The 27490-nt window shown below is 44.2% G+C and overlaps 1 protein-coding gene across 3 annotated transcripts in view; it reads right to left on the bottom strand.

The window, feature by feature from the left end:
• Window positions 1-27490, bottom strand: part of Asic2 (acid sensing ion channel subunit 2) — a 1226389-nt gene that overhangs the window by 38437 nt on the left and 1160462 nt on the right. Inside the window, exon 4 of one of the 3 annotated variants that reach the window (XM_029553589.1) lies at window positions 7389-7589. The exons of the other annotated variants lie outside the window; for them this stretch is intronic. Within the exon in view, the coding sequence (XP_029409449.1) occupies window positions 7389-7589 (201 nt within the window). The remainder of the gene's footprint in view (window positions 1-7388; window positions 7590-27490) is intronic. 3 annotated transcript variants of the gene reach the window in all.

The following is a 27490-nucleotide window of genomic DNA, read 5'->3' as shown; positions in this document are numbered from 1 at the left end:
TGGGCCCTTCGGGAGATGCCTCTTGCTCACTGCTGCCCCCTTGTGGAGAAAGTTAAGGCTTGCAACCGAGAAGATGAAACGCCTGGACATTTTCCTGGACCTTTACACCTGTATGGGGCTGCTGGGAAGTTCCCCAGGTTACAGATGTAAGTGGAGAGGCCTCTTGCAGCCCCCACTCGCCTCTCAGGAGAACTCAACCCTGTGCTGGTGAGAGAGGTGGCAAAATGTAGTGTCTGTATCTCTTCTGAGTGGGTAAGAGCCATGCTTCAACTGAGTCCTGACTTTTCATGTGCAGGGTCACCGGGTGTCTAACAGGTTTCAGAGTCCTAGTGTGCAGAGTTAATGCATTTTCAGGGTTAATCACACAGATAACTCTCAAAAGCATTATGTTGCTGCCCACACTCCGCTCCTCAGTGGCAATGCTTTGGAGAGAGCGTCAGAGATCATAAGCAATATTTACTTTAGCGACAAAATGTTCAGATGCCTTTCCTGCTGCTCTGACAAGCTGGTCTTTGAAGTGAGCCTTCCCTGCAAGTCTGTACCATGGCAGATGAGCAGATACAAGCGATTAGACCATGAGCAGGTCCTGGGTGCTCAACTTTCAAAGAGGAATGAGTCAATCCTACTTCAGCCCTTTGCCTGGCTCCCAGAGGCAGTGCCATGGCCACGGAGGAGGGTAGGGAGGTGGAGAGCCTAGACTAATATATATCCATCAGACACTTTGCAGAGATTAAGTCTGAGGGAAGTGCTGTTGTTATCCCTGCCATGTAGATGAGGAAACAGAGACAGGAACGTGCTCACCATCCCACTGCTGGTAGGGTCTGATGCCGAGGCCCTGGACCATTCTCTGATACTCACCCTTCTACTCCCTCAGGGAGATGGTTTTATCAGAGACCCATTGGGAGATTCCTGTATGTCCTAGGATGTTTCACTAAAGGTCTCTCTTCCCAAGAAGGCATCCAACCACCCTAAAGATGAAAAGACTGATGCTTCATAAATACTAAATGATTTATTTGCTTGAGGCCATATAGCAAGTCAGAGACAGGGGCTGGCCAAGAACTCAAGCCTTCTTGGCCTTGCCTCACAGTGAAACAACTGTCTCTCCATCCCATCCCCTGCCAGCTCTCTTATTCAAGGGAGAGGATGGTTCTCATACTCTGATGGCTAGACTTTAGAGTCAACAATCACATGGTTATAGCCCTGTGGATTCAAGTTCAGGCCTTTCCTGGGAACTTTAAAAAATCTTAATAAGGGCTGGAGATGTAGCTCAGTTGGTAGGATGCTTACTTAATATGCACAAAGTCCTGGGTTTGATCTTCAGCCCTGCATAAATCTAGGTATAGTGGTGCATCCTATAACCCTAGCACTTGGAAGGTGGAGGTCAGCCTGGGATATATGTGCCCCTGTGTCAAACAAGAATAACAACAAACCAACTTGACTTGTCTCTAGTGTCTTTCAGATAATCCACAGGCACGCACTGTGGGGATTATGCCAGGAGTAAAAAGAAGCACAAGCCCAGAGGGAGACAGTCTAAGCTCAGTATTACACCTGCAGGTTGGATGACCTTGGGCAAGTTATTGAATCTCTCCGCGTATCAGTTACCTCTGTGTGACACAAGAAATCCTCCTCTGTCTTGGAGGGTTTCTAGGAGACACAAGAACAGCACCTAGCCCAATGACAGGGCAGATGCTCAAAAGACACAAAAATATTTTTTGCCTTAAACAAATCCAACCTGTGCAACAATTCACCCAAGCTCTCCTGGTCAAGTGTAGGGATTATTTTAGCTATTTAAGGGCCTATAATTTTTCCAGAAGGCTTAACCAAGGTCCTTTAAATGGCAGCTACATGTGCGGGTTGCTGTGCTTGTTTACAAACCATTAGCTGCTTGACAGTGACTTTAGTGGGAAGAGAGAAAGAACAGAGTTTGCATTACTGAAAGTCAGTGCCAGAAGCCACTGGCTGCTAGAAGTCAAATGAGATTGGATAAAAGAGGCTTGAAAGACTAACCTAAGGAGAAATTTCATTTATAAATACCTGTCTCACTCTTCTTCCCAGGAACCCTCTCATTGTTCAAAGTGAGCTATAAATGCACAGAGTGGGCAGCCCCGCCCCCAAACGTTTCTCCCTAAACTTTACAAGTGCAGTGACAGGTGATTGGAATGGGCCTTCCTCATGTAAGGTGCCAAGGTTATAATTGCTAATTCTTTTGGCTGTAATTTATCCTGCTGTCCCTTTAGGTAGCTAAACAGCTCTGATCACGAGTTGCCCAATCGGCTTATAAGTCTTCTTGATGAATCACTCTCATTCTCTGGCTCCTTTCTCGGGGCTGCAGTAATTCTTGACAAGTGCCTTACAGCTTCTGTCTCCTGTGGTTGCAGAAGGGAAGAGTCATCTATTAGGAGAAACACATGGAGAGGAGCAAGCTCCTGGTGTTGGGGGATGACAGGTGGAGGGCAAAGCCCTTGTCTCGGGGTGGAGAGGACAGGTGGTGGTTCAGTTTGTGTTGAATGACCTCTGGGGCATGAGGCATACCTTGTTTGGGGTCTTTGTATATGCATGCCTCTCTCTCTCTCTCTCTCTCTCTCTCTCTCTCTCTCTCTCTCTCTTTCTCCCTCTCTGCACAAGTGTACAGGGCAGAAGTCAACCTTAGGAGCCCAGGGATCCACCTGTCTCCACTTCCCCAGTGCTGGGATTATAAGCACCGCCACTCCCATATTTATGGACTGAGCTGTCTCTCTCCCCAGTCCCTGTGTTTTTTGTATTTTGTTTTTTTTAAAAATATTTCATTTATTATTTTTATTTTATGTGTATGAGTGCTTTGCCTGTATGTGTGTAAGTGTTCCTGTGTTGTGCAATGCCTGTGGAGGTCAGAAGAGGATGTTAAATCCCCTGTAACTGGAGTTAGGATGGTTGTTAGCAGCCATATGGTTGCTGGGAATTGAATCTAGGTCCTCTGCAAGAACAGCTAGTGCTTTTAACCACTGAGCCAAATATCCAGCCCCCGAATTTCTTTCTTTCTTTTTTTTTTTTTTTGAGGCAAGGCCTCATGTGGTCCAGATTGTCATTGAAATCTTTCTGTGTAACAGAGGATGGGCTTGAATACCTGATCCTCTTGCTTCCACATTCCAAGAGTTTGTATTGTAGGTGTGTATCACTATGTCTGGCTTATTTAGGGTCTTTTGATCAAGGCAAACTTTGCCTTGAGTTCCCGGGAATATCCTTAGCATTTCCATTAAGAAAACATTCCCATGTAGTTGTGAATGTTCTGCTCAGATATGCTAGGATGACATGGCAGAGCCTGTGAGTGCTCCAGTATTGGAGTTCTCATCTTCGTCAGGAGCTAGGTGCCTCTCCGAGACCCTCGCAGTCTTAGTGAGCGAAGCATGTGACCAGTTCTCACCCATGAGATAAAGTGAGAGTGAAGCGAGACTCCTTGGCCAAGGGCCAAGAGTAGATATTCTTTCTCTTTCCCAGCAGCGGACAAATCTAAACACCTGGAAGAGAGCAGAACCAGGAGCTGGAAGAAGCCTGGGTCCCCGAATGACTTCATGGGACACTGCCAGTTCAGTGGGTGAGAGATAAACCTTTATTGTGTAGCCCCTCAGCTTGAAGGGCTGATCATTATGGAAGTTAGCCTTCCTGGCCTACTATAGGCAACACTTTAACAGAACTCAAGTTCTCTAACTTAAGGAAGTTCCAAGTGGCAGGCTAGTAAGACAGAATTTACTAACTAGATAGTATATTGCAATTGCAATTGATAGTGGTTGTGTGGAAATTCAGAGTACAACTCAAAGAACAGTGGATATATATATATAATGCTTAATTTTTAGGCTTGATAAGTTGTTCATGTTGGGAGTGGAAGTAAAATATGGTCTTTTCACAGGACTCTTTTTCCCTCCTCTTTCGCACAGCCTTCACTGAATGCGTGTGACCTACAGATGCCATCTCTTCAAGCCAACATGGATGTTTCCTCTTCTCGACGGGATGAGACTATCAACGCCAACATCCCCCCTCCCCCTGACTACTGCAAAGCTTCCTATCTGTCTCCCTGCCTTCTGTGTGCCCCCTAGCCTCACCTTCATTCCACCCTTCAAAACAATTTTATTTTCGCTTATTTCTCTGTGTGTGACAAGGGGGATATGGGTAAGGGCATGGTGCGGGTGTGGAGGTCAGAGGACAACTTGTGGCAGTTGGTCCTCTCTTTCAATCATGTAGGTCCTGGGGACTGAATTCAGGCTGTTGGGCTTGGCAGGAAGCACTTTTACCAGCTGAGCCACCTGTTCCATCTTTTTCTAAAATGCAGATAGATCATGTCATCGCCCCAATAAAAACCAAGCTCCTTTTCTTCAGAAGACCCTTCAGGATCTGTGTTCTTTTCTTCCCCTGTGTTCTTCCCTCCTCCCCTCAAAGCCCTTAGAGCCTCTCCAACTTTCCTCCCTGACTAGATTGCCCCTCCCTCTTGCTGACCTGCACAATCTATCCAAGTGTAAGGCTCAGTTGGTGACCCTTTGACAGGACCTTTCTCCATCCATTCCACTTGCCTTTGCCAGTCTTGAGTTTTAGCTCCGCACCTGCCATACTTTCTTGTACTTACTGCATGGCCTGCACACCTCTGACTGGCCTTCAAGCTTTTTGAGAAAGAGTTGTGTGTGTGTGTGTGTGTGTGTGTGTGTGTGTGCACGCGCGTGTGTGTGCTTTGTTTTCCAGAGTTGGCCCAAGACTGTGTCTTAACTGATGAAACCTCTAGGACCTGTTGCTGCCAAGCTAGTTACCAAGGCAACTTTCCCTCTGTGGGTCCCAGTTTCTCCATGAGTAAAAATGGTCTCTGTAGGCTTTTCTAGTTCAACATTTCAGGACTCTATGATTTTACCACTAATACAGCATAATCATATGAAGGAAATCAATACGCAGAGTTTTCTTGAGCAGTGTCTGTGAGCCACAATTCTTTAGAAGACTCTTTGGGGATGTGAGCAGGGTGCAACACGGTCTGATGCCAGAGAGAATTTATCATTACAGAAAAGCTTATGGTGCAGGTTTAGTAAGTGTGGCATCTCATGCGTTCTGTGATTCATTTATCAAGCAAACATGGCTCCCTTATTTAGACTTCAGTCACTTGCCTGGGGTAAAATGTCCTCTTTTATTGACCCTAATGAAAAATAGACATGATCAATTATGCCTTGAAGAAAGGCCATGGAGGATTGGCCTTTTACTTCTAGTGGGATGTGGGGCAGGTGCAGGGAGCTCTGTCAGCTTTGGCCACATGGCCTATGGCAAGCTCTCTCCCCTCCACCCAGCCCATGTCAGTCTCTGAGTCAGGGCTGCCCTGTATGCATCTCCCAGGGATGATGATGCTGGGCAGTTCACCCCTCTCCCATTGGGGCAGGAATGCAAAGCCAGAGACTCGGGTGAATGCAACAATGGAGCTTTATTCATAGGTTTAACAAGCTCAAAATGGTGACAATTGTGTGATTGTATGCAGTACTGACAGATCTTTCCTGCCAAATACTTGGCCTTGGGCACTTGGGGTTTTGTCTCTGATGACTGTGTGAGCAAAGATTCCTCAGACATCCCTTCACTCGGTGCCCACAGGATTCACTCAGATTCCAGGAAAGTCCTAATTTTTCAGGCTAACTTGTCACCTTTCCTTCTTCCCCGGACTACTTGTTTCCCAAGAGTCACCTGGCTCCCAAAGGCTCCTGAGAGTTTCCCACTCTCCTATCTCTCTCCCATTCCTATGTGACGCTGCTTTCTAACAGGCACTGTGAATCTGCTTCTTCCAGGGAGCTTTCATGGCTGGGCCTTCTATACTCCCTCTTCTTGATTCCTGTTATACTTCCCATATGATTCTTGGACACCTAATGATGTTCTACCATTTGTGTGTGTGTGTGTGTGTGTGTGTGTGTGTTGTATGCACATATGTGTGCATCATCTTGTGACGGAGACCAGCAGAGAATGCTGATTGTCCTAACTCACTGCCTTAGTCCCCTGAGACAGGGTATCTCACTGAAACTTGAACTAGGCTGGTGGCCAATAAGTACCACCAATCCTCTTACTTTCCCTCCTCTCCCACACTGAGGTAACAGGTGAGTGTGCAGCCATAACAATTCTTTATGTGGGTCCTGGGGATTTGGACTCAGGTCCTCATGCTGTGTAACAAGCACTTTTACTTAACCTGGGCCCATCTCTCCAGCCCCTACCTCTTTTCTATGCTATAGCATCTTCCTATCTGTACCAAAGGACATAGGGACCATGGAACAAAGCATGCTGGGTAGTTCTTTATGACCTCCCCCCACCTCACCTGGTGTAGGGCTTCCTGAAGATGCTCATTGACCATATGCTAAAAGTTGGTGGAAGAAAGGACTCCTCAGGTTAAAGTATAAATTGTTAACTTAGCTTGCAAGTCCCGCTTGGTCCACTTCCACCATTCCACATCCCAGTTTTTCTCTCTCCACTTCCTGAGCTAGTCTTTCTTGTCCATAATATAGATTGCTCACAGCCTGGCTTCTCCTTTTGTGCCCTTTCTTATGTGGTCTTGATGCCTTTCCTTTCATTAGCTACCCAGCACATGAGCATCGATCCTTGAAGACCAGGTTAAACAGCCTCCCCGAACTTCTAGGCAGCCTTCCCTAACCTCCTAAACTTGAGTGAAGATCCTTCCATATGCTCCCACACCCCCAATACTTCTCTTCTTCTGGCACTTATCACAAGGTCTTATGAAAGGCAGCTCCCATACTATACCAGATTATGAGCTTCTAAGTTTGAGCCATATTTATGAATTCCCAGTGTGCACAAATGCATGATAACTATTTGTTAAACTGATGGATGGATGGATAGGTAGGTGAATGGATACATAAGGAGATGGATGGGTAGATAGTGGACCCTGGAATCTTGCTGGGGTTGGACATAAGAAAGCACAGGGAAGACAGGAAATGCAGGAATAAAGTTGAGTCCAGGCACAGTGATGAGCAGCCAGGACTAGATAGGGTGTCAGGGATCCAGTGAGGTGGTGGCTTCTCTGCAAGAAGGTTAAGAAGGACCATGGGTTCCCAGAAAGGAAAGGGGCAGAACAGAGGAGGGAGGCATCACAAGACATTAAGAAGACTAGGAGGTGAGGTGCTTGTCCAGGCCAGCCTCCATTCTGAGAAGCAGTGGCTACTGCCACCATCATCCCTCCACTCCATCTCTGGCTCTTAGGTGCCTGTGTCTTCACATGGGCCCCTTGCTGCTTGCACCAGAAACAAACTGCTCCTCAGTGAATGCAAACATGTCCCACAGAGGTTCTTACTTATGGTTAGCAGGGTGCTCATTGACTTGGCAAATAGACCCTGTGTGTTAGTGTGTGTTTGATGGAGAGAGGTGTGAAGTATCATAGCACTTTTTAAACTTACTGTGTCAGAATCATGAAGAGACCTTATCAAAAGGCTGGTTCTCATTGTTTTGGGCAAGGCCTTTCTGACAAGAGAGGGCTCCTGAGGTGTTGATATTGCTGGGCCACAGATGATACAAAATGGCATAGAAACAATGAAACCGGTGGTTGTCCCTGAGGCTTGATGAATGTTCCCTTTGATGATAAAGGTGATCTGGATGGACTGCCACAGAATCAAAGAATAATAGAAATCTTAGAATGTTTGGGAGGGACCAGAAATAATACCACATTCCATCAAATCCAAGATGTTAACTTTTTAATTAATTAATTAATTAATTAATTAATTATTTTTTACACCCACTTCCCAGATAGCACCCTCCCATTGCCTCCCTCCCCGAACTAGAGCTGTTATACTCTGATATCCCCGCCACTGTCTGCTGCGTTGTCGGCACCCCCAGCCATTCCTCACTACTTGCCCTTCTGGTGAATCTAGTCAGCCTATCTAGAGGTCTTTGTTTTAGGAGGGTCAGCTGGTCCTCATCTAGCAGCAATCAGTTGTCAATATTCCTTTAGATAAGATTGGGGTCTGCTGTTCATTTTCCCAGTTCTATGCTGGGTTACTATCTGGGAATCCCTTTGGCCACCCTGGCTAACAACTCAAAAGAAGGTATTGCCTGTCTGGCATTGTTGCTTGTTATGTAGCCTTTAGCTATACATATGGACTCTATATAATTTCATAAGAGTCCAAGATGTTAACTTTTAAGACACATGGTCATTCTGCACATGATTAAAGAAAGGAATTTCCCACGAGCAGTAAGAAGCCATCCATTGTGAGACTCAGCATGATTTCAGAGAAGTTAAATCATGGGGACATTTGCTAGGGCCTCCATCTTCTCTGACTGTGACCTCTAGAATGTCGGGAAGCCGAACCCACAATACTATAGTTGCATTCCTCAGACATGATTCTAGAGGCAGCATCTGGCCCCAGGTGGAAGAGGGAGGATTCTCTGCAAGTTGCAGACCCCTGTGGACCCTCTGAGATTCCCAGCTCCATCATCCACAGCAAGCTGAACCCATGGGGAGGAATTTAATATCCCTTAGAGGTATATTTCTAGTAAGAAACTTCTAGCCCAAGCTTTGGGCCTGTTACTTATCTGATTTTATATTCAGGACATCTTTTCCTTTCTATTCAGGAAATTCCTAAGTTAAATTGAATCCCAAGTGGCACTCGAAGCCTTTCTGACCTTGGCCTCTCTTCTCTGGAATCACAAGCCTAACACTTACTTCAGCTTCTCTCACTCTCCTGTCTTCCATGATAAATGGTGGAATTAATTGAACAGCAGGACTAGATCACCCAGGGCAGTGTACTCAGCCTGCACTGCATCAGAGTCACCTGGAGGGGTTTTTATAAATCACAGGCATTCTGTGCTCACCCCTGAGACCAGAATCCAGTTGTTCTGCCAGGATCCCAGTGTTAATATTTTCCAAAAGCCTCCTAGAGGGTTCTACACTTGTAGCTAGGCTGAGAACCATTCATCTAGTCCAAACTATTTGACAGAGGGGAAAACTGAGGTCCTTTGTCTCAGTCACACAGCTGGCTGCAGAGGTGGGGCTAGGTTTTGGTTCTTGGGCTATTGCTGTATTTTTAATTTAAAGCTATAGCCAGTTCACCCCACGAGTACTGTAGGCACAGGCCACAGGCAGATATACCAACATGCCCAACATTGTCCATAGTGCATGTCCTGATTCCCTCAATTGATTTACTCTGTATTGGAAAATGTAGGCAGAAGTCAGCAATGGAACTTGGTGTTGAATTGAGGTACAGGGGCTCTAAGTTAACCACAGCCTTGATGAGGTGCCTGACAGTTTGAGATGGGGGTGGGAGAGGTAGCCCCTTTAAGGTCCCCATATAGCATTCAGCCTCTTTTAGGGAATGGGCATATTGGCAGAATTTATAGGCTTGGTACTCCAGTCCTCTAGCTATGCTGAAGTTCCCGGTGGGCTCTCTCCAAAGATCAATATCAGAGAGCTTTAAGTCTTCTCAGCCAAGTGCTGGGTGCTCAGGGACAGGTGGCCTGAACTACTCTATAAAGTTTGCTAGCTGACAAATGACAACAGGACTAGATGACTTAACAGGAGGAGGGACAGCTCTCAGGAAGTTATTAACAAAGGACAGGGAGGTATGGGGGTGGGCAGGGATATGCTCAACTTGTAAGACATAATTGTATGAAAACTTCAAAAAAAATAAGTTCAAAACTGAGATTTGTGTGTAAGGTGATTAATTAGCTTTGCATAATTATTCTGTCCCTTAATCTAGTCTTTAATGAGATTCTTCAAAGACACAGCAGGGAAAAGAACTTTTCTTTGTGTTCTTTATATTATTGTTGAATAACTAAACATCAAAATATACATTTCTGGAATATTATTGTTTTAAAACGTTTCGTACTTTGGATAATAAAACTTGATATTATGTGGTTTCAATGAAAAAGAAAGCAAATTAACATCAGGAATGAAACACGCTGGGCAGGTGTGCTGTCATCCCTGGTGGGAGCCGAATATCTCAGCCCTTTTCCTCTGCCCAGGGTCGCATCTCCTAAAGTTGCTGACTGTCTGTGGAGGGGCTCAGGCTGCCTTGTACTTTGGTCTCTCAAGCTTGAACTTGCTTGTTTACTTCTGTGGCATCAGCAGGACAGTGTGAATGGCTGCTTTGTGTGTGTTTTAGGTGGAAAGGCAGGGAAGCAGCCTCAGGTGGGAGCTGAGGTGGGGCTGTCAGCTGCCAAACACAGAGTTTTGGGCCCTGAATAGCATGTAGGGTGTGTGACGGGCCCAGGAACAGGCATTTGGTGACTTGTAGCTGTCCTGATACATTTCGGCACCCTAAGCCAAAATGGGGTGATGTGTGCAGTGTGATATACCACCTATTTGGGCCTCAACTCCTCTAAGTGTAAGACAAGGGAAAGGCCCAGATGACCTCAAGGTCCTTCCCAGCTCATGTGCCTGTCATTTCCCTCTCTGTCCAGGGAAGCAGAAGATGATGGCGGGGAGCCAGTGGAAGGGGAGAGGCAAGAGGATAGGTGACAGGCTCTCAGCAGGGCTGGCCTTGCTCCCATGACTACTGCTTGTCTTCAGAATCTTCTGAGGATTTGCTGGTCGGAGGAACCATTCAATTTCTGGAATTTCACAGAAAGTGGCAGAAACTCAGCTAATTTTCTTTCCTCCTTTTCATCCTCTTCCTCTTCTTTTTTAGAAAGGATCTCCTGTATCACAGACCCGCCTCAAACTCACTACGTAGCAGAGGCTGACCGTGAACTCCTGATTCTCCTAGCTGTACTTCCCAAGTGCTGGAACCACAGGTGTGCACCACCATGCCTAGTTCCTGTAGTGCTAGGGATGGAACGCAGGACATTGTGGATGCTAGAGAAGCACTCTAATAACCAAGCTACAACCGAATCCCCTCAAAGCATTGACTCTTCTCTTTATTCTGAGCCTGGCCTTGAACTGTCTATGTAGCTGAAGATGACTTTGAACTTCTGATCCTCCTGCCTCTGCCTTCCAAGAGCTGGGATTGCAAATGTGTTCTGCCACTCCTTGATTATATGATTCTGGGAGTGATATCCAGGGCTTCCTGAGTGCTAGGCCAGTACTCTACTGACTGAGCTATAGGGTTGGGCCTGTTTGGTACTTGGATGGGATAAAGTTCATTTTCAATAAAGGGGCTAGTGGTCCTCCAGCAACCTGTGGTCTCGCCTCTAGGGCTGATGCCTGGCTAGAGGTTGCAGAGGCTGAAGTCTGAGAGACTGACCTGAGGTTCCCAGTGGTTAGACAGGTCAGTCATGGAGTCCAGAATGGAGAAGTTGAGTATGTTTTCCAAGGAAAAGCATATGACATTTAAAAATATTTATTTTTATTATTTTTAATTATGTGCATGTATGTGTGTACACATATGCATGTGTGGGTATGTGCACATGAGTGCAGGTGCCTATGGAGATCAGAGGCATCTGATCCCCTGGAATTGGAGTTACAGGTGATTGTGATCTGCCTGTTTGGAACCAAACTCAGGTTTGGAAGTTACAGGTGGTGCTGAACTGCCTGTTTGGAACCAAACTCGGGCTACCGAGCCATCTTTCCAGACTTGCATACGTCATTAACAAATTGATTTAAGTCTAATTTTGAGGAGCAACCTATGAAAACATTTCAGGAAAGACCTGTATGTCGTCTGTATGGCTGTGTCACTGTCCCATGAACTGTACTTATTAACAAGTTAATTCTAACTAGAAAATCATACAAGTGATAGAAATTTTGCAAAAGGATTTTTATACACACAAGCTTGTGTATCCTCCCTTACTTATAGAAATCCCAGGGCAGGAGAAAAGGCTGGAAAACTGAAGCACAGTGATCTGAAGATGGTAGACCTAAGGCTGCAACACTGGCCTCCTGTTTTCAAATTTCTTTTAGAGACAGGGTCTCCCTGTAGCCCCAGCTGTCCTGGAACTCGCTATGTAGACCAGGCTGGCCTCTATCTCACAGAGATCCACCTGCCTCTGCCTCCAGAGTGCTGGAATTAAAGGCTCTGGCCTTTTTTGAAGCTTAGTAGTGAGGCAGATGAGCAAGGCTGGGGGATTTTTTTCTGGTGCTAATTTGCATATGCAGTTAATTTTCAGCAGGAACACCTGTTATACTCTCTGGGTGATTGCAGCATTTTTATTTCCCCAATTACATACACTGTCTAAAACTGTTTACTCTTCCCCGTCTAAGGAGTAAGAAAACATCTTTTTACTGTCTTCACTTTGAGGTAGCCCAGTTCTATTTGTGGCAGGCCCTATTTTTCTCTTGTTTGTGGCTCTCTGCTGTTTGGTTATCATCTATCTGATGTTGGTTCCTAACTGTATTTTTACAAAGACATCTTCAGGAAAATACATTCAGTGTGACATTTTTCAAAATCACTACAGCTTCCCATTCGCCTTGACCCAGTAATTTTTATCCTTCTAGAAACTAGCAAAAGAAAAGAATTAAAATTAGCTTTAGAAAATAATCTCAAAGGTCTGTGCACAAAGGTGCTTAAAAGAGTATTTTATATAATAGCAAAGACAGATAAAGCAATTTGAGTATTTGACAATACAGGGATGATAAGTCAATGATATGTCTGTTTGACAGAAATATTACATGGTCATTAAAATGATGGATATGAAGAGTATATAAGAACATGGAGAAATGCTTTCAACATAATGTTAAGTGAAACTACACACCAGCTTGCACTGTATGATTATGACTCCAGGAACCCCCAGAAATATGCATGCGGGAAGAGATCTTAAAAAAACTCAAGTGTTCAACTTTGGATGGGTTTTGGTGGTTAAAATTTTACTGTTTGTTCTGTCCTGTCCTGTCCTTTCCTCCCTGCTCCTCCCCTCCCTTCCTTCTCTCTCTCTCTCTATCTCTCTCTCTCTCTCTCTCTCTCTCTCTCTCTCTCTCTCTCTCTCTCTCTCTCTCTCTCTCTCTCTCTCTCTCTCTCTCTCTCTCTCTCTCTCTCTGTATATATATATGTGTGCCTGTGTGTGTGTGTGTGTGTGTGTGTGTGTGTGTAGGCCAGAGGACAATTTTTGGGACAACTTTCCTTCTATCATGTGTGTGTGTGTGTGTGTGTGTGTGTGTGTGTGTGTGATTGGGACAATTTTCCTTCTATCATGTGGGTCCTGGTGATCAAACTCAGGTCCTTGGGCTTGGTAGAAAAGAAAACCATCAAACATCTCACTGGCCCTTTCCTGTCTTTTCAAAACGCATTGATGACTCATTTATGAAATGGAAACATGATAAAGTCTGTGCATGAGACTGTGGGAAGTGATGAAGAATGTGGGCCTAGAGACAGACCTGGGCTCTGGTTAGAGCTTGGTCAGTTAGAAGGTTTGTGACTTGGGACAGGTCACTAGATTGCCTCAGTGTCAGTTTCCTCAGCTGTAAAATGGGGGCACATCAAACTAATGGACAAGGCTGTCTTCTGGGTGTGTGTGGTTCAATTAATTTACTAAAGGCAATGACACTCTGGTAGGGGCTCTTAGAAGGATCAACGAAGCATCATCAGTCAACTGATACCCAGAGGAGGATGGGGGCACTGTCTATTTTCAGTGTCTAGTAGGGCTGTGTATCTATTCATTCATCCATTGATTGCACATTCAGTGTGTGCCTGGTTCAGGGGTAGGGGCGAGAAGATGGCATCAGTCTCATGAGAGTTGATAAGCTGGGGATGGAGAACAGGAAAATGGAGAGCAATCAAGCTCATAATGAAGAGAATGAGAAGTAGAATAAAATGGAAACATCAATCTATCAAAGTTTTAAATCTTTTAAAACTCCATTCAGCCCTTACAACAGTCCTCTGGAATTGGAATGTTGGTCATCCCATGTTGACAGGTGGGCTCTAAGCTATGAAGTGCCCCCTGTTTGAGATCCCACAGTGGGTAAAGACAAAACTGGCTCTGTCTTAGGCTTGGGATGCTGCACCTCACACCAAGCTGTCTTCTAACGTACAGAAGAAGGGCTCTCTCCAAACATGGGATACTGTACCACATACCAAGTTATTTCCTAACCTATAGCAGAGGGCTCTCTTCAACCATGGGCCTCCCACCATGGGAGTCTGCCAGGCCACCTTTCCAGCTGGATTTGCCTTGGGGTGATGTAAACTCATCCCTTCTCTGGGTGAAGGAAATGGCTTTATTACTCAAGGGTAGTAAGGAATTTCTGGGCTGGAGACCCATTAGCAACCATGAGGTTAGCAACTTGATGCACATCAAAAGTAAGTGGGGACAGCAGGATGCTTATCTATGCTCAGGCACCAAGACTCTGGATCCCTTGAATTGATGAATACTTATTAAACAGGTTTAGTCAGGGTTAGAGTGTTAGAAAAAACACCCAGTCTTGTGGTAGCTTGAGCTGGAGCATGAAAGATGTTCTCATGGGCCATTTGAAGAGATGAAACACTGTTTAAGTTTCCTTTCTGTTGCTGTGATAATACGCTGACGAAAAGCAACTTAAGGAAGAAAAGGTTTATTTGACTTACAATCCCAGGAAGTCAAGGCAGGAATGTAAGCATCGCATCTACAGCCAAGAGCAGGGAAAGAATAAAACACATGATCTTTGCTTGTTACTTAATTTGCAGCTGGCTTTCTTTACTCTTAGATTGTTTAGGACTCTCCGCCTAGAGAATGGTACTATCCACAATGGTACCTACAGCAATTAACAATCAAGACAAGCCTCCACAGATCAGGCCATTCTAGGGTATGACAAGTTTACAGCTAAAACTAATCTGCACCAACAGATAAGCATTGAAGATTTCAGGCTAAAAATTCAGTGTCAAGGAATCAGGATGAGCGAAAGGGAAACTTGGCAAGCCCTTCTTCACCATCTAATACATACTTTTGCTTTGTAGATGAATAAACTGAAGACCCAGAGACTTCCTAAGGCCATGCACAGCAATGCTAATCAGTTGCTGCTACAGAATAAAACAAATCATTCCCAGCTTTCAGAAGTGATGAGGTACCTGCTGTCTCTGGAAACCCTGGCCTAGAGCTTTTAGGCCCAATCATTCATTCAGCAAATATTTCTTAGGTACTGTTGGGTATAGGGGATATAAAGATGAGGGATTTGAAAGGTGCCCTCCAAGTGCCTCCAAGAATGGATGGGTGACATAGATGCAGAGAGACAGAAATGCTCCCTTAGCAACAGATGGGTGCCTGGGGGGTCAACCCAGCGGTAAAGTGGTGGGCTAATTACCAAGTATGTCTGCGGCAAGGGCAACAAGTCAGCAGAAGTGGCAAAGACCATAGCCCTAGTTCCTAAGTGAGCACAGCTGTCTGTGGGATGAACATTTATCATGGCTGAAATTGAGTCCTTGGGGGTGAATGATGGGCCACTCATGTTGGGGCTGGGCTTGGCCAAGGGTTGGAGGCTGAGGACTCAGCTTTCAATGTCTCTAATTTTCCATCAGAAGCACCAAGAGCCACACAATTAATTGATTGAGAGGAAGACATCCGTGGGCATCTGAGGAGGATGCCTGGAGAAGGTGGCATTTGAGTTGAGCAGCAAGTACTGGCTCTGTACATGAAGAACTAGGGGACCTGGAATTCTGAGGAACAGAAAAGAACTGGCAAAAGTTCCAAGCAGGAAGCTGTGAGGCACAGCATGGATTCTGTCTGACAGCATCACAGCAGCCCTGCACCTGGATCACAGAGACCTTGAACTCTGGAATCATGGAACCATGCTTTATTCTATACACAGCAGGGAGCCACTAAGAGTGCCTGGGAGAGGGTGAGGCAGGCCTAGGAATGCCTGTGGAGTGTGACTTTACAGAATGCTTCAGTCGCTCCAAATACGGCCAGGACTTCTATTAGGGCAGGGAGAGGCAGAAATATCACAAGGTTAAAAAAGAAGAGGAGGGCACTGGGGAGATGGCTCAGTTGGTAAACCGCTTGCCATGCAAGAGTTTGGATCCTCACCACCCATGTAAACATATGGTGGCATATGTAGCTGTAATTCCAGGACTGGAGAGGTGAGACAGAGGGATCCCTGGAGCTTGCTGACAGTCAGCCTAGCTGAACTAGTGAAGTCCGGGTTGAATTCTGGTTCAGTGAGACCTTGTCTATAAATATAAATAAATAAATAAATAAAAATATTAGGCAAAGACTGTTATTAATCTCTGAGAGAGAGAGAGAGAGTCAACTGTACTGAATAGCTTCAGTTGTCAACTTGACACACTGGGAAGAAGGCCCCTCAGTTGGGGAATTTCCTGTCAGATTAGCCTATGGGCATGTCCATGAGGCATTTTCTTGATTGTTGAGGGCTGGAAGGGCCCAGCCCACTGTGGGTGGTACTACCCCTAGGCCGGTGGTTCTGAGTTGTATAAAAAAACAGGCTGAGCCCAGGCCGGTGGAGCAAGCCAGTACGCAGTGCTCCACCAGTCTCTGCTTCCAGTGCCTCCCTTCAGGTTCTTGCCCTGACTTTCCTCAGTGATGAACTTTGACCTGGGAGATGTAAGATAAAGCAAACCCTTTTCTCTTCAAGTTGATTTTGGTCACAGCATTTATTATAGCAATAGAAAGTAACTAGGACAAATACCAATTGAGGAAGACACTTGACCTCAACCTCTGAGTTCTATATACATATGCATGTGCACCCACAGGCATTTGAACACACACACACACAGATACACACACACATAACACACACACATACACACACACACATAACACACACACACACACACACACAGGAGAAGTTAGGCTGGGGATATAGTTAGTGGTAAAGTACTTGCCTAGTGTCCACAAGGCCCTAGGGTGAGAGAGAGAGAGAGAGAGAGAGAGAGAGAGAGAGAGAGAGATTCTTCCTTATTAAAAAATTGGCAAGGAGATAGAAGGAGGTGTGCCAGGGGAAGGCCATTTTTATCCCAGAAAGAATCCTTTGGTCTGTTTTTCTATTTCATTTACTTCTACTGTGATCTTAATTATTTCCCCTTTTGTTCTGACTTTTGGTTTGATTTGCTCTTTTGTTTTATCTTATTTTTTGAGATAGTGTCATGCGGCCCAGTCTGTCTTGAATTGTAGCTATCCTCCTGCCTTAGCTTCCCAATGCATCACATGCCCAACCAACACACTCTAGTTTCTGATTTGAGACTTTGCTTCTTTTCCTAATAAAGCACTTAAATCTACATATTTGCCTCTTTAAAATATTTTGTTTTTATTTCTCTTTATGTGTATGAGTATTATACCTGCATGTATGTAAGTGTACCCTTGACATGCAGTTCCCACGAAGGTTAGAAGAGGGGGTCAGATCCCCTGGAAGTGAAGTTACAGATGGCTGTTTGCTGCCATGTGGGTGCTGGGATTCAAACCTAGGTCTTCTGTAAGAGCAGCCAGTGCTCTTAACTGCTGAACCATCTCTCCAGACCCATATTTGCCTCTTAACAAAGCTCTAGTGGCATCTTAAAATTTTCATATGACAGGTTTTCATTTTATTCTGCTCAAAATAATTTTTAATTTCTCTTTTATTTTATTTTTTTTTATCCATGGATTATTTAGAAGCAAGTTAGTTTGCTTCTAACTATTGGGGATTTTCCAGGTATCTTTCTGTTATTGATTTCTAAATTAATTTCATTAGTATCAGAACATATTTTGTATGACTTGAATCATTTCAAGCTTATTGAGGCTTGTTTTATGGTCCAGAATAAAGCCTACTTTGGTAGATGTTCTGGGTGTACTTGAAAGAATGTGTATGCTGCACTGGCATACACAAGGGGTGCTGGAATCTTCTATACTCTTACTGACCTGCCTGCTTGTCCTTTACTTTATTTACATGTATATGTGTATGTGGTATGAGTGCATGTGTGTATGCCCATGTGTATACAGGTGCCTATGCATGTGTATGCATGTGTGTGGAGGCCTTAGTGTTTTCCTGGACTATTCTCCACTTTATTTATTGAGGCAGGGTCTCTAAATGAGCCTACAGCTCACAGAATCCCCTGTCTCCACCTCCTAAGAGTTGGGATTCAGGTGAGGTCATCACACCCATTCATGTTTTATGTAGGTGATGAAGATCTGAACTATGGTCCTTACAATTGTGGGACAAGGGTTTTATTTACTGAATCAGCTTCTCAGCCCCTGTCCTGTGTTTCACTGAAAGAAGGATATTTGTTTATTTATTTATTTAGAGACAGAGCTCACATTGTAGCCCAGGCTGTCCTGGACCTCATTATGCAGCCCACACTGACTTAGAACTCATGGAAATCCTTTTGTTTCAGCCTCCCAAGTGCTGGTATTACAGATGCAAGCCACTACCCTGGCTCAAGGGGGAGTTTAAACTCTCCAACTGATTTGTTTAATTTTTATATTTTCAGTCCTATAAGTTTTGCTGTAGGTATTTTGGAGCTCTGCTAGTAGTTGTGTGAATGTTTAGGGTGGTTAGGGCCTCTTGATGAGCTGACCTTTTCATCATTATGAAATGACCCTCTTTATTCCTGGTGATACTAATTGCTCTGAAAATTACTTGGTCTGGAAGTAGTATAGTCACTTCTACTTTCTTTTTATTAATGTAGGCATCATTATATATATATATATACACACACACATATATATCCCCTACTTTTATTTGTGTGTGTGTGTGTGTGTGTGTGTGTGTGTGTTCATGTGGGTGTAGGTACACATGCATTTGTGTAGATGCTAGAGGACAACTTCAGCTGTCATTCCCTAGGAGCCATGCACCTTTGCACCTATTTTTTTTTAGACGGGATCTCTAACTGGCTTGGAGGCTTGGAGCCGGCACAGTAGCCTAGGATAGGTTGTCCAGCAAGGCCCAGGGGATCTACCTATCTCCTTTTCCCCAGGGCTGGGATTATAAACATACAAAACCACCACGCCTTTTTTTTTTTTTTTTTTTTTTTTAATGTGTAAACTCACATTTCAGGGCAAGAACTTTATTGACTGAACCATCTTCCCGACTCATTTCCCTACTTTAAAAATAATATATATTGTTTATTTGAGATAAAATCTTATTGTGTTGCCCAACCTGGCCTTAGACTCAGGATCCTCCTGTTTCTGCCTCCCGAGTACTGGGATTACATTGTACGCTACTATGCCTGGCCCTCTCTTCTTTCCTTTTAACTCCTTGTATCTTTACATTTAAAACACTAGTTTTTGCAAGCAATATATGCTGAGACTTCAGTCTGAAAACCTACTTTTAAATTGCCATTTTGAAATCACTTTCATTTGGTGTGATTATTGATGCATTAGATTTAAGTCTGCCATCTTAATAGAAATGTTCTATAAGTCTCACTTATTCTCTGTTTCCTTTCCCCTAATTTCTGGCTTCTATTGGGTGACATAACATAGACTTTTTTTTTTTTTGAGACAAGTTCTCATGTAGCCCAGGTTGGCCTCAAACTCACTATGTAGTCAAGGATGACCCTGAACTTCTGGTCCTCCAGCCTTTACTTTCCCAGTATAGGGTTTAGAGACATGCACTACCATACCTGATTTCTGCAGTGCTAGGGATCAAACCCAGGGCTTTGTACATGCCAGGTAAGCATTCTACCAATGAAGTCACATGCCCAGCTCAAACACTTCTTTTTTTCAAAATTTGTTTGCATTCTGATTCCATCTCTATCCTTTATTGGCTGAATAGATATAATATTTTGTTCTTCTATCTTTTGGCTGCTTTGGGGTTCACAGAACAATCTTTTATAAAATCTGTTATCAGATGACATTACAGCATTTCACACATGCTGTTAAGACCTTGGAATAGGATTCTCTCATTTCCTCCTCTTGGTCTTTGTGCAGTTGTTTGCACCCATTTTGTTCAAACATATGTTATAAGCATCATAAAACATTATTGGTCTTCAAATGCCCGATTATCTTTAAGTAAATTTAAAGAGTAAGGAAATGCTCTCTCTAGTTACCACTATTGTCTGACATTCCCTGTTCCTTTTGGGCGTGTCTGGGCTTCTGTCTGGTCTGGTTTTCTTTTCACTTGAAAGAGAATCTTTTGGCATACAGATCTACCACGGACACATCTGCTACAGTGTCTACAAAATCTTCAGCTTTTGTAGGTCTTTAAAATTCTTTATTTTTTTCTTTTTGGAAGGTATTTTTGCAGGGTATAGAATTCTAGATTGACAGATTTCTGCCCCCACCTTCTTTCAGTACCTTAAAGAACTTTTTCCATCGTCTTCTCACTTGTATTATGTTCAATGAAAAATCTGCTGTCAGCCTTATTCTTGTTCCTCTGTATGTGAAGAGCTAGTTTTTCTGGATGCCTTTAAGATTTTTCCTCGTATGGCTAGTTTTGAGCAACTTTGGTACAGTTTTCCTCAATATATATATACATACATATATATGTATTTGATTTGAAGTTGAGAATTTCAGATCTACAGATCTCTAATTTTCATCAGTTCTGGAAAGGATCTGGCTATCATTTTATCAATTTTTTTCTGCATTTCCCCTTTGTCCCAAGACTCTAAATGTACATATTAGGCCACTGAAGTTGTTCCTCAGACGACTGATAGTCTTCCTTTAAAAATCATTTTCTCTGTTTCATTTGCATTTCTCAGTCTTTCTCTGTGATGTGTAATTTGCTATTAATCCTGTTGAATATATTTTTAGTCTTAGACATTGTGATATTTTTAACCCCATAAGTCAAGCTTGGGCTTTCAAATGCATATACTTTATGAATACAAATTTATTTTTGTAAACAAGTAAACACATGAAACATATGTATATACATATTCTATGTCCATACTTTTTTAACAAAGGAACTAATTAATGTCCTTTTGGGTCATTTTTTTTTTAATTTGTGGGTATGTGTTTACTATGCGTGTATATATCCCCTAGCATGTGTGTGCCATGGTGCATGTGTGTGTTAGCATGTGTGTGCTGTGGTGCGTGTGTGTGTCTGTGTATGCCAGCATTGTGTGCCATGGTGCATGTGTGGAGGTCAGGGGACAACTCGAGTGTCAGTCCTTGCCTTCCACCTTGCTGGAGAGTCTCTGTTGTGTTTCTTCTGTGTGCTGGGCTAGCACAAGTGTCCAGGGAAATCTCCTGGCCCCCCCTCCCATCTCCCAATAGCTACACATCCAGCTTTTATATGGGTTCTGAGGATATGAACTCAGGTCCCCACACTTGTGCAACAAGTACTTTTACTCCCTGAGCCATTGCCGCAACCCCCTTTTGGTCATTTCTACTATTTGTTAGTTGCGGGTTGTTTCATACTGACTCATCTCTCTCCTGTTATAGCTATTTTTCCTGCTTCTTTGTGTGTCTGGTAATACTTGATCGGATGACAGACTATATGAAATTTACTACATTTGCATATTGGATATTTTTGTATACCTATAAATATTCTTGAGAATTTTCTGGAACATATTGAAGTTACTTAGAAATAGTTTGATCTTTTTGAGTCTGGCTTTAAGATTTGAACCAGAGCAATGTTTAGTCTAAAACTGACTATTCCCCATCACTGATGGGAGACCCTGGTGGACACTTCATCCAATATTCAGTGGCTTATGAAAACTTCCAGTTTGGTTGGTAAGAACAATTCCCAACTTTGTGTGAATGCAGGCTACTGTCTCCTCTGATCCCTTCAAACCTTTCTCTTCTAGCTCTGCATAGCTTTCCCACACGTGCACTAGTCAAGAGTCTGCCAGCATCTCAAGAAGCCCTCTACACATCTTTGGAGTTGTGAAGTTTTCTCTGTGCAGACCTCTCCTCTTCCACATTCTGCCTGGTTCCCTTGGTATTTCTGGTATCTCAGCTCCATATCCCTGTCCTTTGTTCAGGGACTCCCCAGGCTCTGCCTGGATCTTTCCACTCTGCACTGGAGATTGGAAACTTTTGAAGATGTAATCTAGGGTTCACTTTTTCTTATTTTTTCTCTCTCTCTGATGTCATTGTTGCTTGTTGTCTGAAACTCACAGTCTTACAATTATTTCTGAATAGTTTATCTTTGTTGATATGAGAGGAGAAATCCATAAACATCACTAAACCTTGGCTGGAAACAGAGGTCAGGAACCTCACCGCCATCACCAAGTGGTTCAAGCCTTCTGAACACCATTCTAAGTTTCCTATATTCCCAAGCCAAGAGCAGATTCAAACGATGTGTTGTCAGACGATGTGTAATGGCGCTCCATCTGAGAGAGGAGCTCAGCTACTTACAATAGAAGGGTTTGTATGACTATTATCACATATGAATCTCTTAGTAGCAAAATGGAGTAACTAGGCATTAATACTCCATCTGACAGAGAGTATGAGGCCCAAAGAGATAGCAATTTGCTGATGGCTTATCCAGACAGGGAAGGGCAGGTGGGGATGTAAGCAGAGCCTCCTGTCTGGGTCTGAGCTGGCCTTGCTACTTCTCTCCTGCACAGCAGGGCAGTAGGGAGAGAGCTTAGCTTTCATTCCTGACCTGTAATGACACATTCATTTGTCCACTGGGAAGAGGATGAGTAATCCAGTTTCCTGATAGAAAAGATGCAGAAAAGCAGTGTTATAATAAATGCTGTCCTGGGAAGACTCCTGTATTGCTTGGATGCCTGGCACACAAGATGTGCTTTGACTGTTGTCATTGGGTATGGACCAAATGCAAGTGTGTTTCCTTGGAAAATTTCAACAGTGACTCACCCTCATTTCTACTTGGATCAACTGAAGAAAGGGTAAGCCTGGAGGGAAATAGCCAGGCATGAAAACAGGGAGCAAATAATAACATTGTAATTTACCAGGAAGTGGTTTGTTACTACAAAGTGGTTTCTTAGAAGTTTGTAACATAAAGCAATAGTGATCACATTCAAAGGGAAGTTGGCACTAGAAAGAGGTGTGCATTGGGCTGAAGAGGTGGTTCAGTGTGTAAAGTGATTGCTGTGCAAGCATGAGGACCTGAGTTTGGATTTCTAGAACCCACATAAAAGTCAGGAGTGGTAGCATGTGCCTGTAATCCCAGTGTAGACACAGGAGGATCTCGAGGGCTCATTGGCCAGCCAGTCTAGCTGAATCAGGGAGCTCCAGGTTCAGTGAGAGACCCTATCTCAAAAAGTAAGGTGAAGAGTGATAGAGGAAGATGCCTGAAGTTGATTGCTGACCTCCACAGTGTACACACAGCAAGCACTCCCCCATACACATGCATACACCACACACATGCACACAATAGAAATAGTACAAAGAGGCATGCAGGTCTGAAATAAGTTCTCCTGAATCAGTGATGTTATATCCACTTGTTTCATAGGAGTTGTGTTTACTGGATAGGGCCAAGGACAGAGCCCAAGCTTTCAAAGGTGAGAGGTCTGGCTTCAAATCGTATCTGTCTACTACCAAGCCTCTGTCAGATGGGCAGGGAGCCCGTCTTGCCAGGTGGTTGTGACGCAGTAGCCTCATCTCACTCATTCCCACCACCACACAGCTATCCTGAGAGGCTAAGAGCAGGAATGGTGGCGCTGACTGGTGGCTCCAGGGGAGCAGCTGTGATGGAATGCTGCGACCAATATAAGACATCCTGTGGCAGAGAGGATTCTGGGAAATGATATGACAGAACCAAAGGAGAAAAGCAGTATCAGAGCAAATGAGTCAATCAGACTCTATGATTACCTGCTGTTATGCTATCCTGTCCCAACCCCCAGAAAGTGCCCAGATACTTCAGGCTTCAGGCAAGCAGAGGTGAAACCATAGATACACATTGCTAGGAAACATGGAGGGAGGGAAGGAGGGTTGGAGAGAGAGAGAGAGAGAGAGAGAGAGAGAGAGAGAGAGAGAGAGAGGAGGGGGGGGGGAGAGGGGGAGAGGAGAGAGAGAGAGAGAGAGAGAGAGAGAGAGAGAGAGAGAGAGAGAAGCGGGGGGGGGAGAGGTGAAGAGAAAGGAAGAAAGGGGGTGGCTCCTTGGTGCTCAGTTTCAGTACTACAGTATAATCATGGTTTTCTAGAACCCTCTGTGGCCTTCACTAGTCATCAGCCTTTTCTGGCATTAGTCTCTTAGTCTCTGATCCTTGTGTTCCCCCACAGCCCTAACCAAGGCAGAACCCAACAGTTAGAGAGCAGAGTGCAAGGAAAGACAAGGACAGAATTATTCCTTTCTCTGAGTGAGGGTGCTGTGGCACTCCCCTAATTTTTTGGTGTTCTTCAGTAGGAACATGCTAAGATCTTTCCAGGGAAACCAAATAGGCCCCTAGGCTCTGGCAGTCACTGCTGGCTTTTTCCATATCCTTGGTAGTCCTGGTGCTCATGTAGTCTCAGAGGTACTGTGCTTTTGCTGGTCAAAGCTTCTCTGTGACCCCCTTTGACTTTCTCCAGGCTGCTGGCAATTTCCATTTCCATTTGCTGAGCTGCAGTCCCTATAGCACAGAGGAAGCCTCATTCTGTGCCCAGTTTCTACTGCCTCTGTGCTTCCCCCAGACTCTGTTCTCTGAACCAGAGCAAAAGCAGAACCTCCTGAGCCTCTGGAGGCAGAATTTCTTGGTGGTTAGAGCTGAGGCCTTGGAGGGAAGCTGATCTGAATTCCAGGCTCCACTTCTTTCTAGCTGTGTGTTCTTGGGCATATCGCTTAACTCCGTGTGCTCCAGTTTTTATTTTCTGTCAAATGGTATCTGGTCATTTCTACTTGGTTAGGTTGGGGTGGGAAGATCGGAGATGCATCTAGGAAGGTTCTGGACTCTGTGGGAAAGACTTTCAAGGACTCATCATAGTCCTTGAAGAGTCATGTCTCCTGCCCTACTGTGTCTCCTGGAAAGGCAGGGAGAGTCTGCTGATTTCTTTACACAGGTTCTGAATGAGGCTGGGTTCAAGTTCTTCCTCCCTGGTCCTAGAGGAAGTAACAGACACACTTCTAGGACAGGCTGAGGCAGTCTTCCCATCACTCTGCTGGCCACAGTCACAACTTTTTTGGTGATGAGGTTGATCCAGATGCTTCTTCAGGTCTGATGCTCCAGGCTGTCGGTGATTAGGCCCACCTCAGACACTCTTTTCTGTGGAGCTGGCTCCAGCTGCTGCCTTGCATCAGATGCCCCCTTTTCTATTCATGTGTGTATGTGTGCATATGTGTGAATGCAGGTGTAGGTATGCATGCATATGTGTGCATATGCATGTGAAAGCCAGAGAACAAGCTTGGGTAACATCCTCAGGAGTATTATCTACCGCTTTTGGAAACAAGCTCCCTCATTGGCCTGGAGCCCACAAATTAGGCTAGATTGCCTTGCCAGGGAGCTGCAGGGATCCTTCTGTCTCTGCCTCCTCAGTGTTGGGATTAGAAATGTGTACCACCATGCTTTTTATGTCGGTTCTCGGGATTGAACTCAGGTCCTTGTGCTTGCAAGGCAAGTCCTTAGCCAATTAACATCCCTTTCCATCCAAGCCCCTCATTGGACTTTTGGGTAGAGATCTGGGAGCTCAATTCAGTCGAATTCAGTTCAATTCAATTCAAATCAATTTAATTTAATTCAATTCAATTTAATTCAATAATTCATCATACATTGACAGAGGCCCTAGCATGGACTCAGCCTGGAGATAGGTACTGGGCATAGACAGGATTCTGTCTTATCTCAGAGACAGACACATAACAATCCTGTGTCCTCATCAGGGTAGGAAATATGACTTCCTAATCCTGACAGTAAGACTCTGGGAGCTGTAGCCAGGCAACTGCAGCACTGGGAGGGACTTTAGGAGCTGCTGAATGGCTAAAGGCAGCCGTCAATCACTAACCTGCTCAACCCAATCCAATCCAATGAAACCCCATCTAACCAACCACCAAGCTGATGAAGGCACGCTGCATGGGTACTCAGGGCAGACATGGAGACAGTCACTGCTAGAACCTGCATATTCTTCCATGAGTGTTTGGAATTGTGGTGGTGGTTGTAGACCTTGGGGTGGGAAGGAGGCACTTAAAAAAATTAACTTAGGAACTGACAGAAATCTTACAAAAGTTGATTTTTCCAAAACGGGAAACTTTGGAGCCACAAGACTCTCTGTGATCCCTGTAGGTGCTGGGAGAAAAGGTAGGGCGTGGCAAAGGGAGCCTTTCTGGATTGTGGTACAGGACCAGTCCAAGGGGAGGGTGACTTGGCCACAGGGAGCAGGCCCACCCTCCTCTTCTCTGAGTGAGCCTGTGTGTTAAATATGAGGTCAAAGCCACAAAACGGCACAATTGGTACATAAATGTGCAAATACATCTTGTTAGAAATATCCAAGGAGTCTAGAAAAGTGAAAAACCTTTCTGCACACAACTCTGTGTTCTTCCTCTGAGCAGCTCTTAGTGTGGTGTGCACTTCTCTACAATTTTTTTCTGTATACTAATAAGCAGACATGTGAATTTGTAAATTAAAATACAGATTCGTATGTGGGCACTTTGAATGCAAGCAGGATCACACTGTATACATTGTATAACTTGCTTTCATCACTTAAAAAATTGTCTTGGAAATTTTTCCTGAGGGACTGCCAAATCTTCCTTGCCTTGTTTAACTGAGGCAGAGGGATGAGGGACTGGATATGCACTTTTCTCTCCTTAATTAAATCACCTTATTAATAAATATTTATCTCTAATATTTCTTCATCAAAACTGCTACAGAAAAGATCTCAACTCATGCTTTATGAGGTGTATGTGTATGAATTTTATATGGGCAGATTCTGAGAAGTGAAACTTCCTAGTTAAAGGGAATACATGTTTTAAAAGTAATTTATTACCCTGTGAACTACGATAGCAACTGGCCTGGCAATATATGCCCACTGGTACCATAGTGGCACAAATATTATGGGAGCAACAAACTACTCTGTAATTGGATTTTAAAGTCTGCATCCTAGGATGGAGCCCATATCTGATATTGACAACAGGCTTAGGAACCTGAGACTAAACAGGTCACAGGGCATAAGGGAAAACCCAATACCAGTTTTCTACTAAATAGTTACCAAATTAGGCTGTTAATGACTTATTTTATACCTGTAGATTAATGCATCTCTTAACTCTCACCAGAGAAGTTTCCTTATGTAACAGATCATGACTAACACAGAAACCCACAACTGGCCAACATGCAAAGAACAAACGGCTACAGACTGCCTATTCCTGAATAAGACACTTGTGTCAAACTTCTGCCCCCTCCCAAGGCTCAGGAAGAGGGGGTGGAAGTATTGTAAGAGGCAGAGGTGGTAAATGACCACATGGAAACAAGAGTCTTCCAGATAGCTGGTCAGCTACTCATATGAACTCCTAGCAATAGTGACAGCATGCATAAGTCCCATGCAAGCTCAAACCAGAAAAACATCCCATCATGGACATGAGGAAATGGGTAAGAAGCTCCAAACCCATCTAAGGAAATTGTGTCAACAGGTGGCTACTGGGAGTTTCAGAGACAGTCTCTTTCAAGGATGGGACTCTTAGTAGGTTTATGCGGCTCCAGGCTCCAGTGGATGGAACCGCACTGAAGGACATTTGACACAAATTAGACTCTATAGGCATCTCTCTCTCTCTCTCTCTCTCTCATCTATCTATCTTTCTATCTATTATCTATCTATCTATCTATCTATCTATCTATCTATTTCTATCTATTATCTATCTATCTATCTATCTATCTATCTATCTATCTATCTATCTATCTATCTATCCATCTATCATCTATCTATCATCT

This window comes from Nannospalax galili, unplaced genomic scaffold (genome assembly GCF_000622305.1).
Source record: "Nannospalax galili isolate Female #2095 unplaced genomic scaffold, S.galili_v1.0 scaffold363, whole genome shotgun sequence".
NCBI classification, from domain to species: Eukaryota; Metazoa; Chordata; class Mammalia; order Rodentia; family Spalacidae; genus Nannospalax; species Nannospalax galili.
This window is presented reverse-complemented; position numbering and strand designations above follow the sequence as displayed.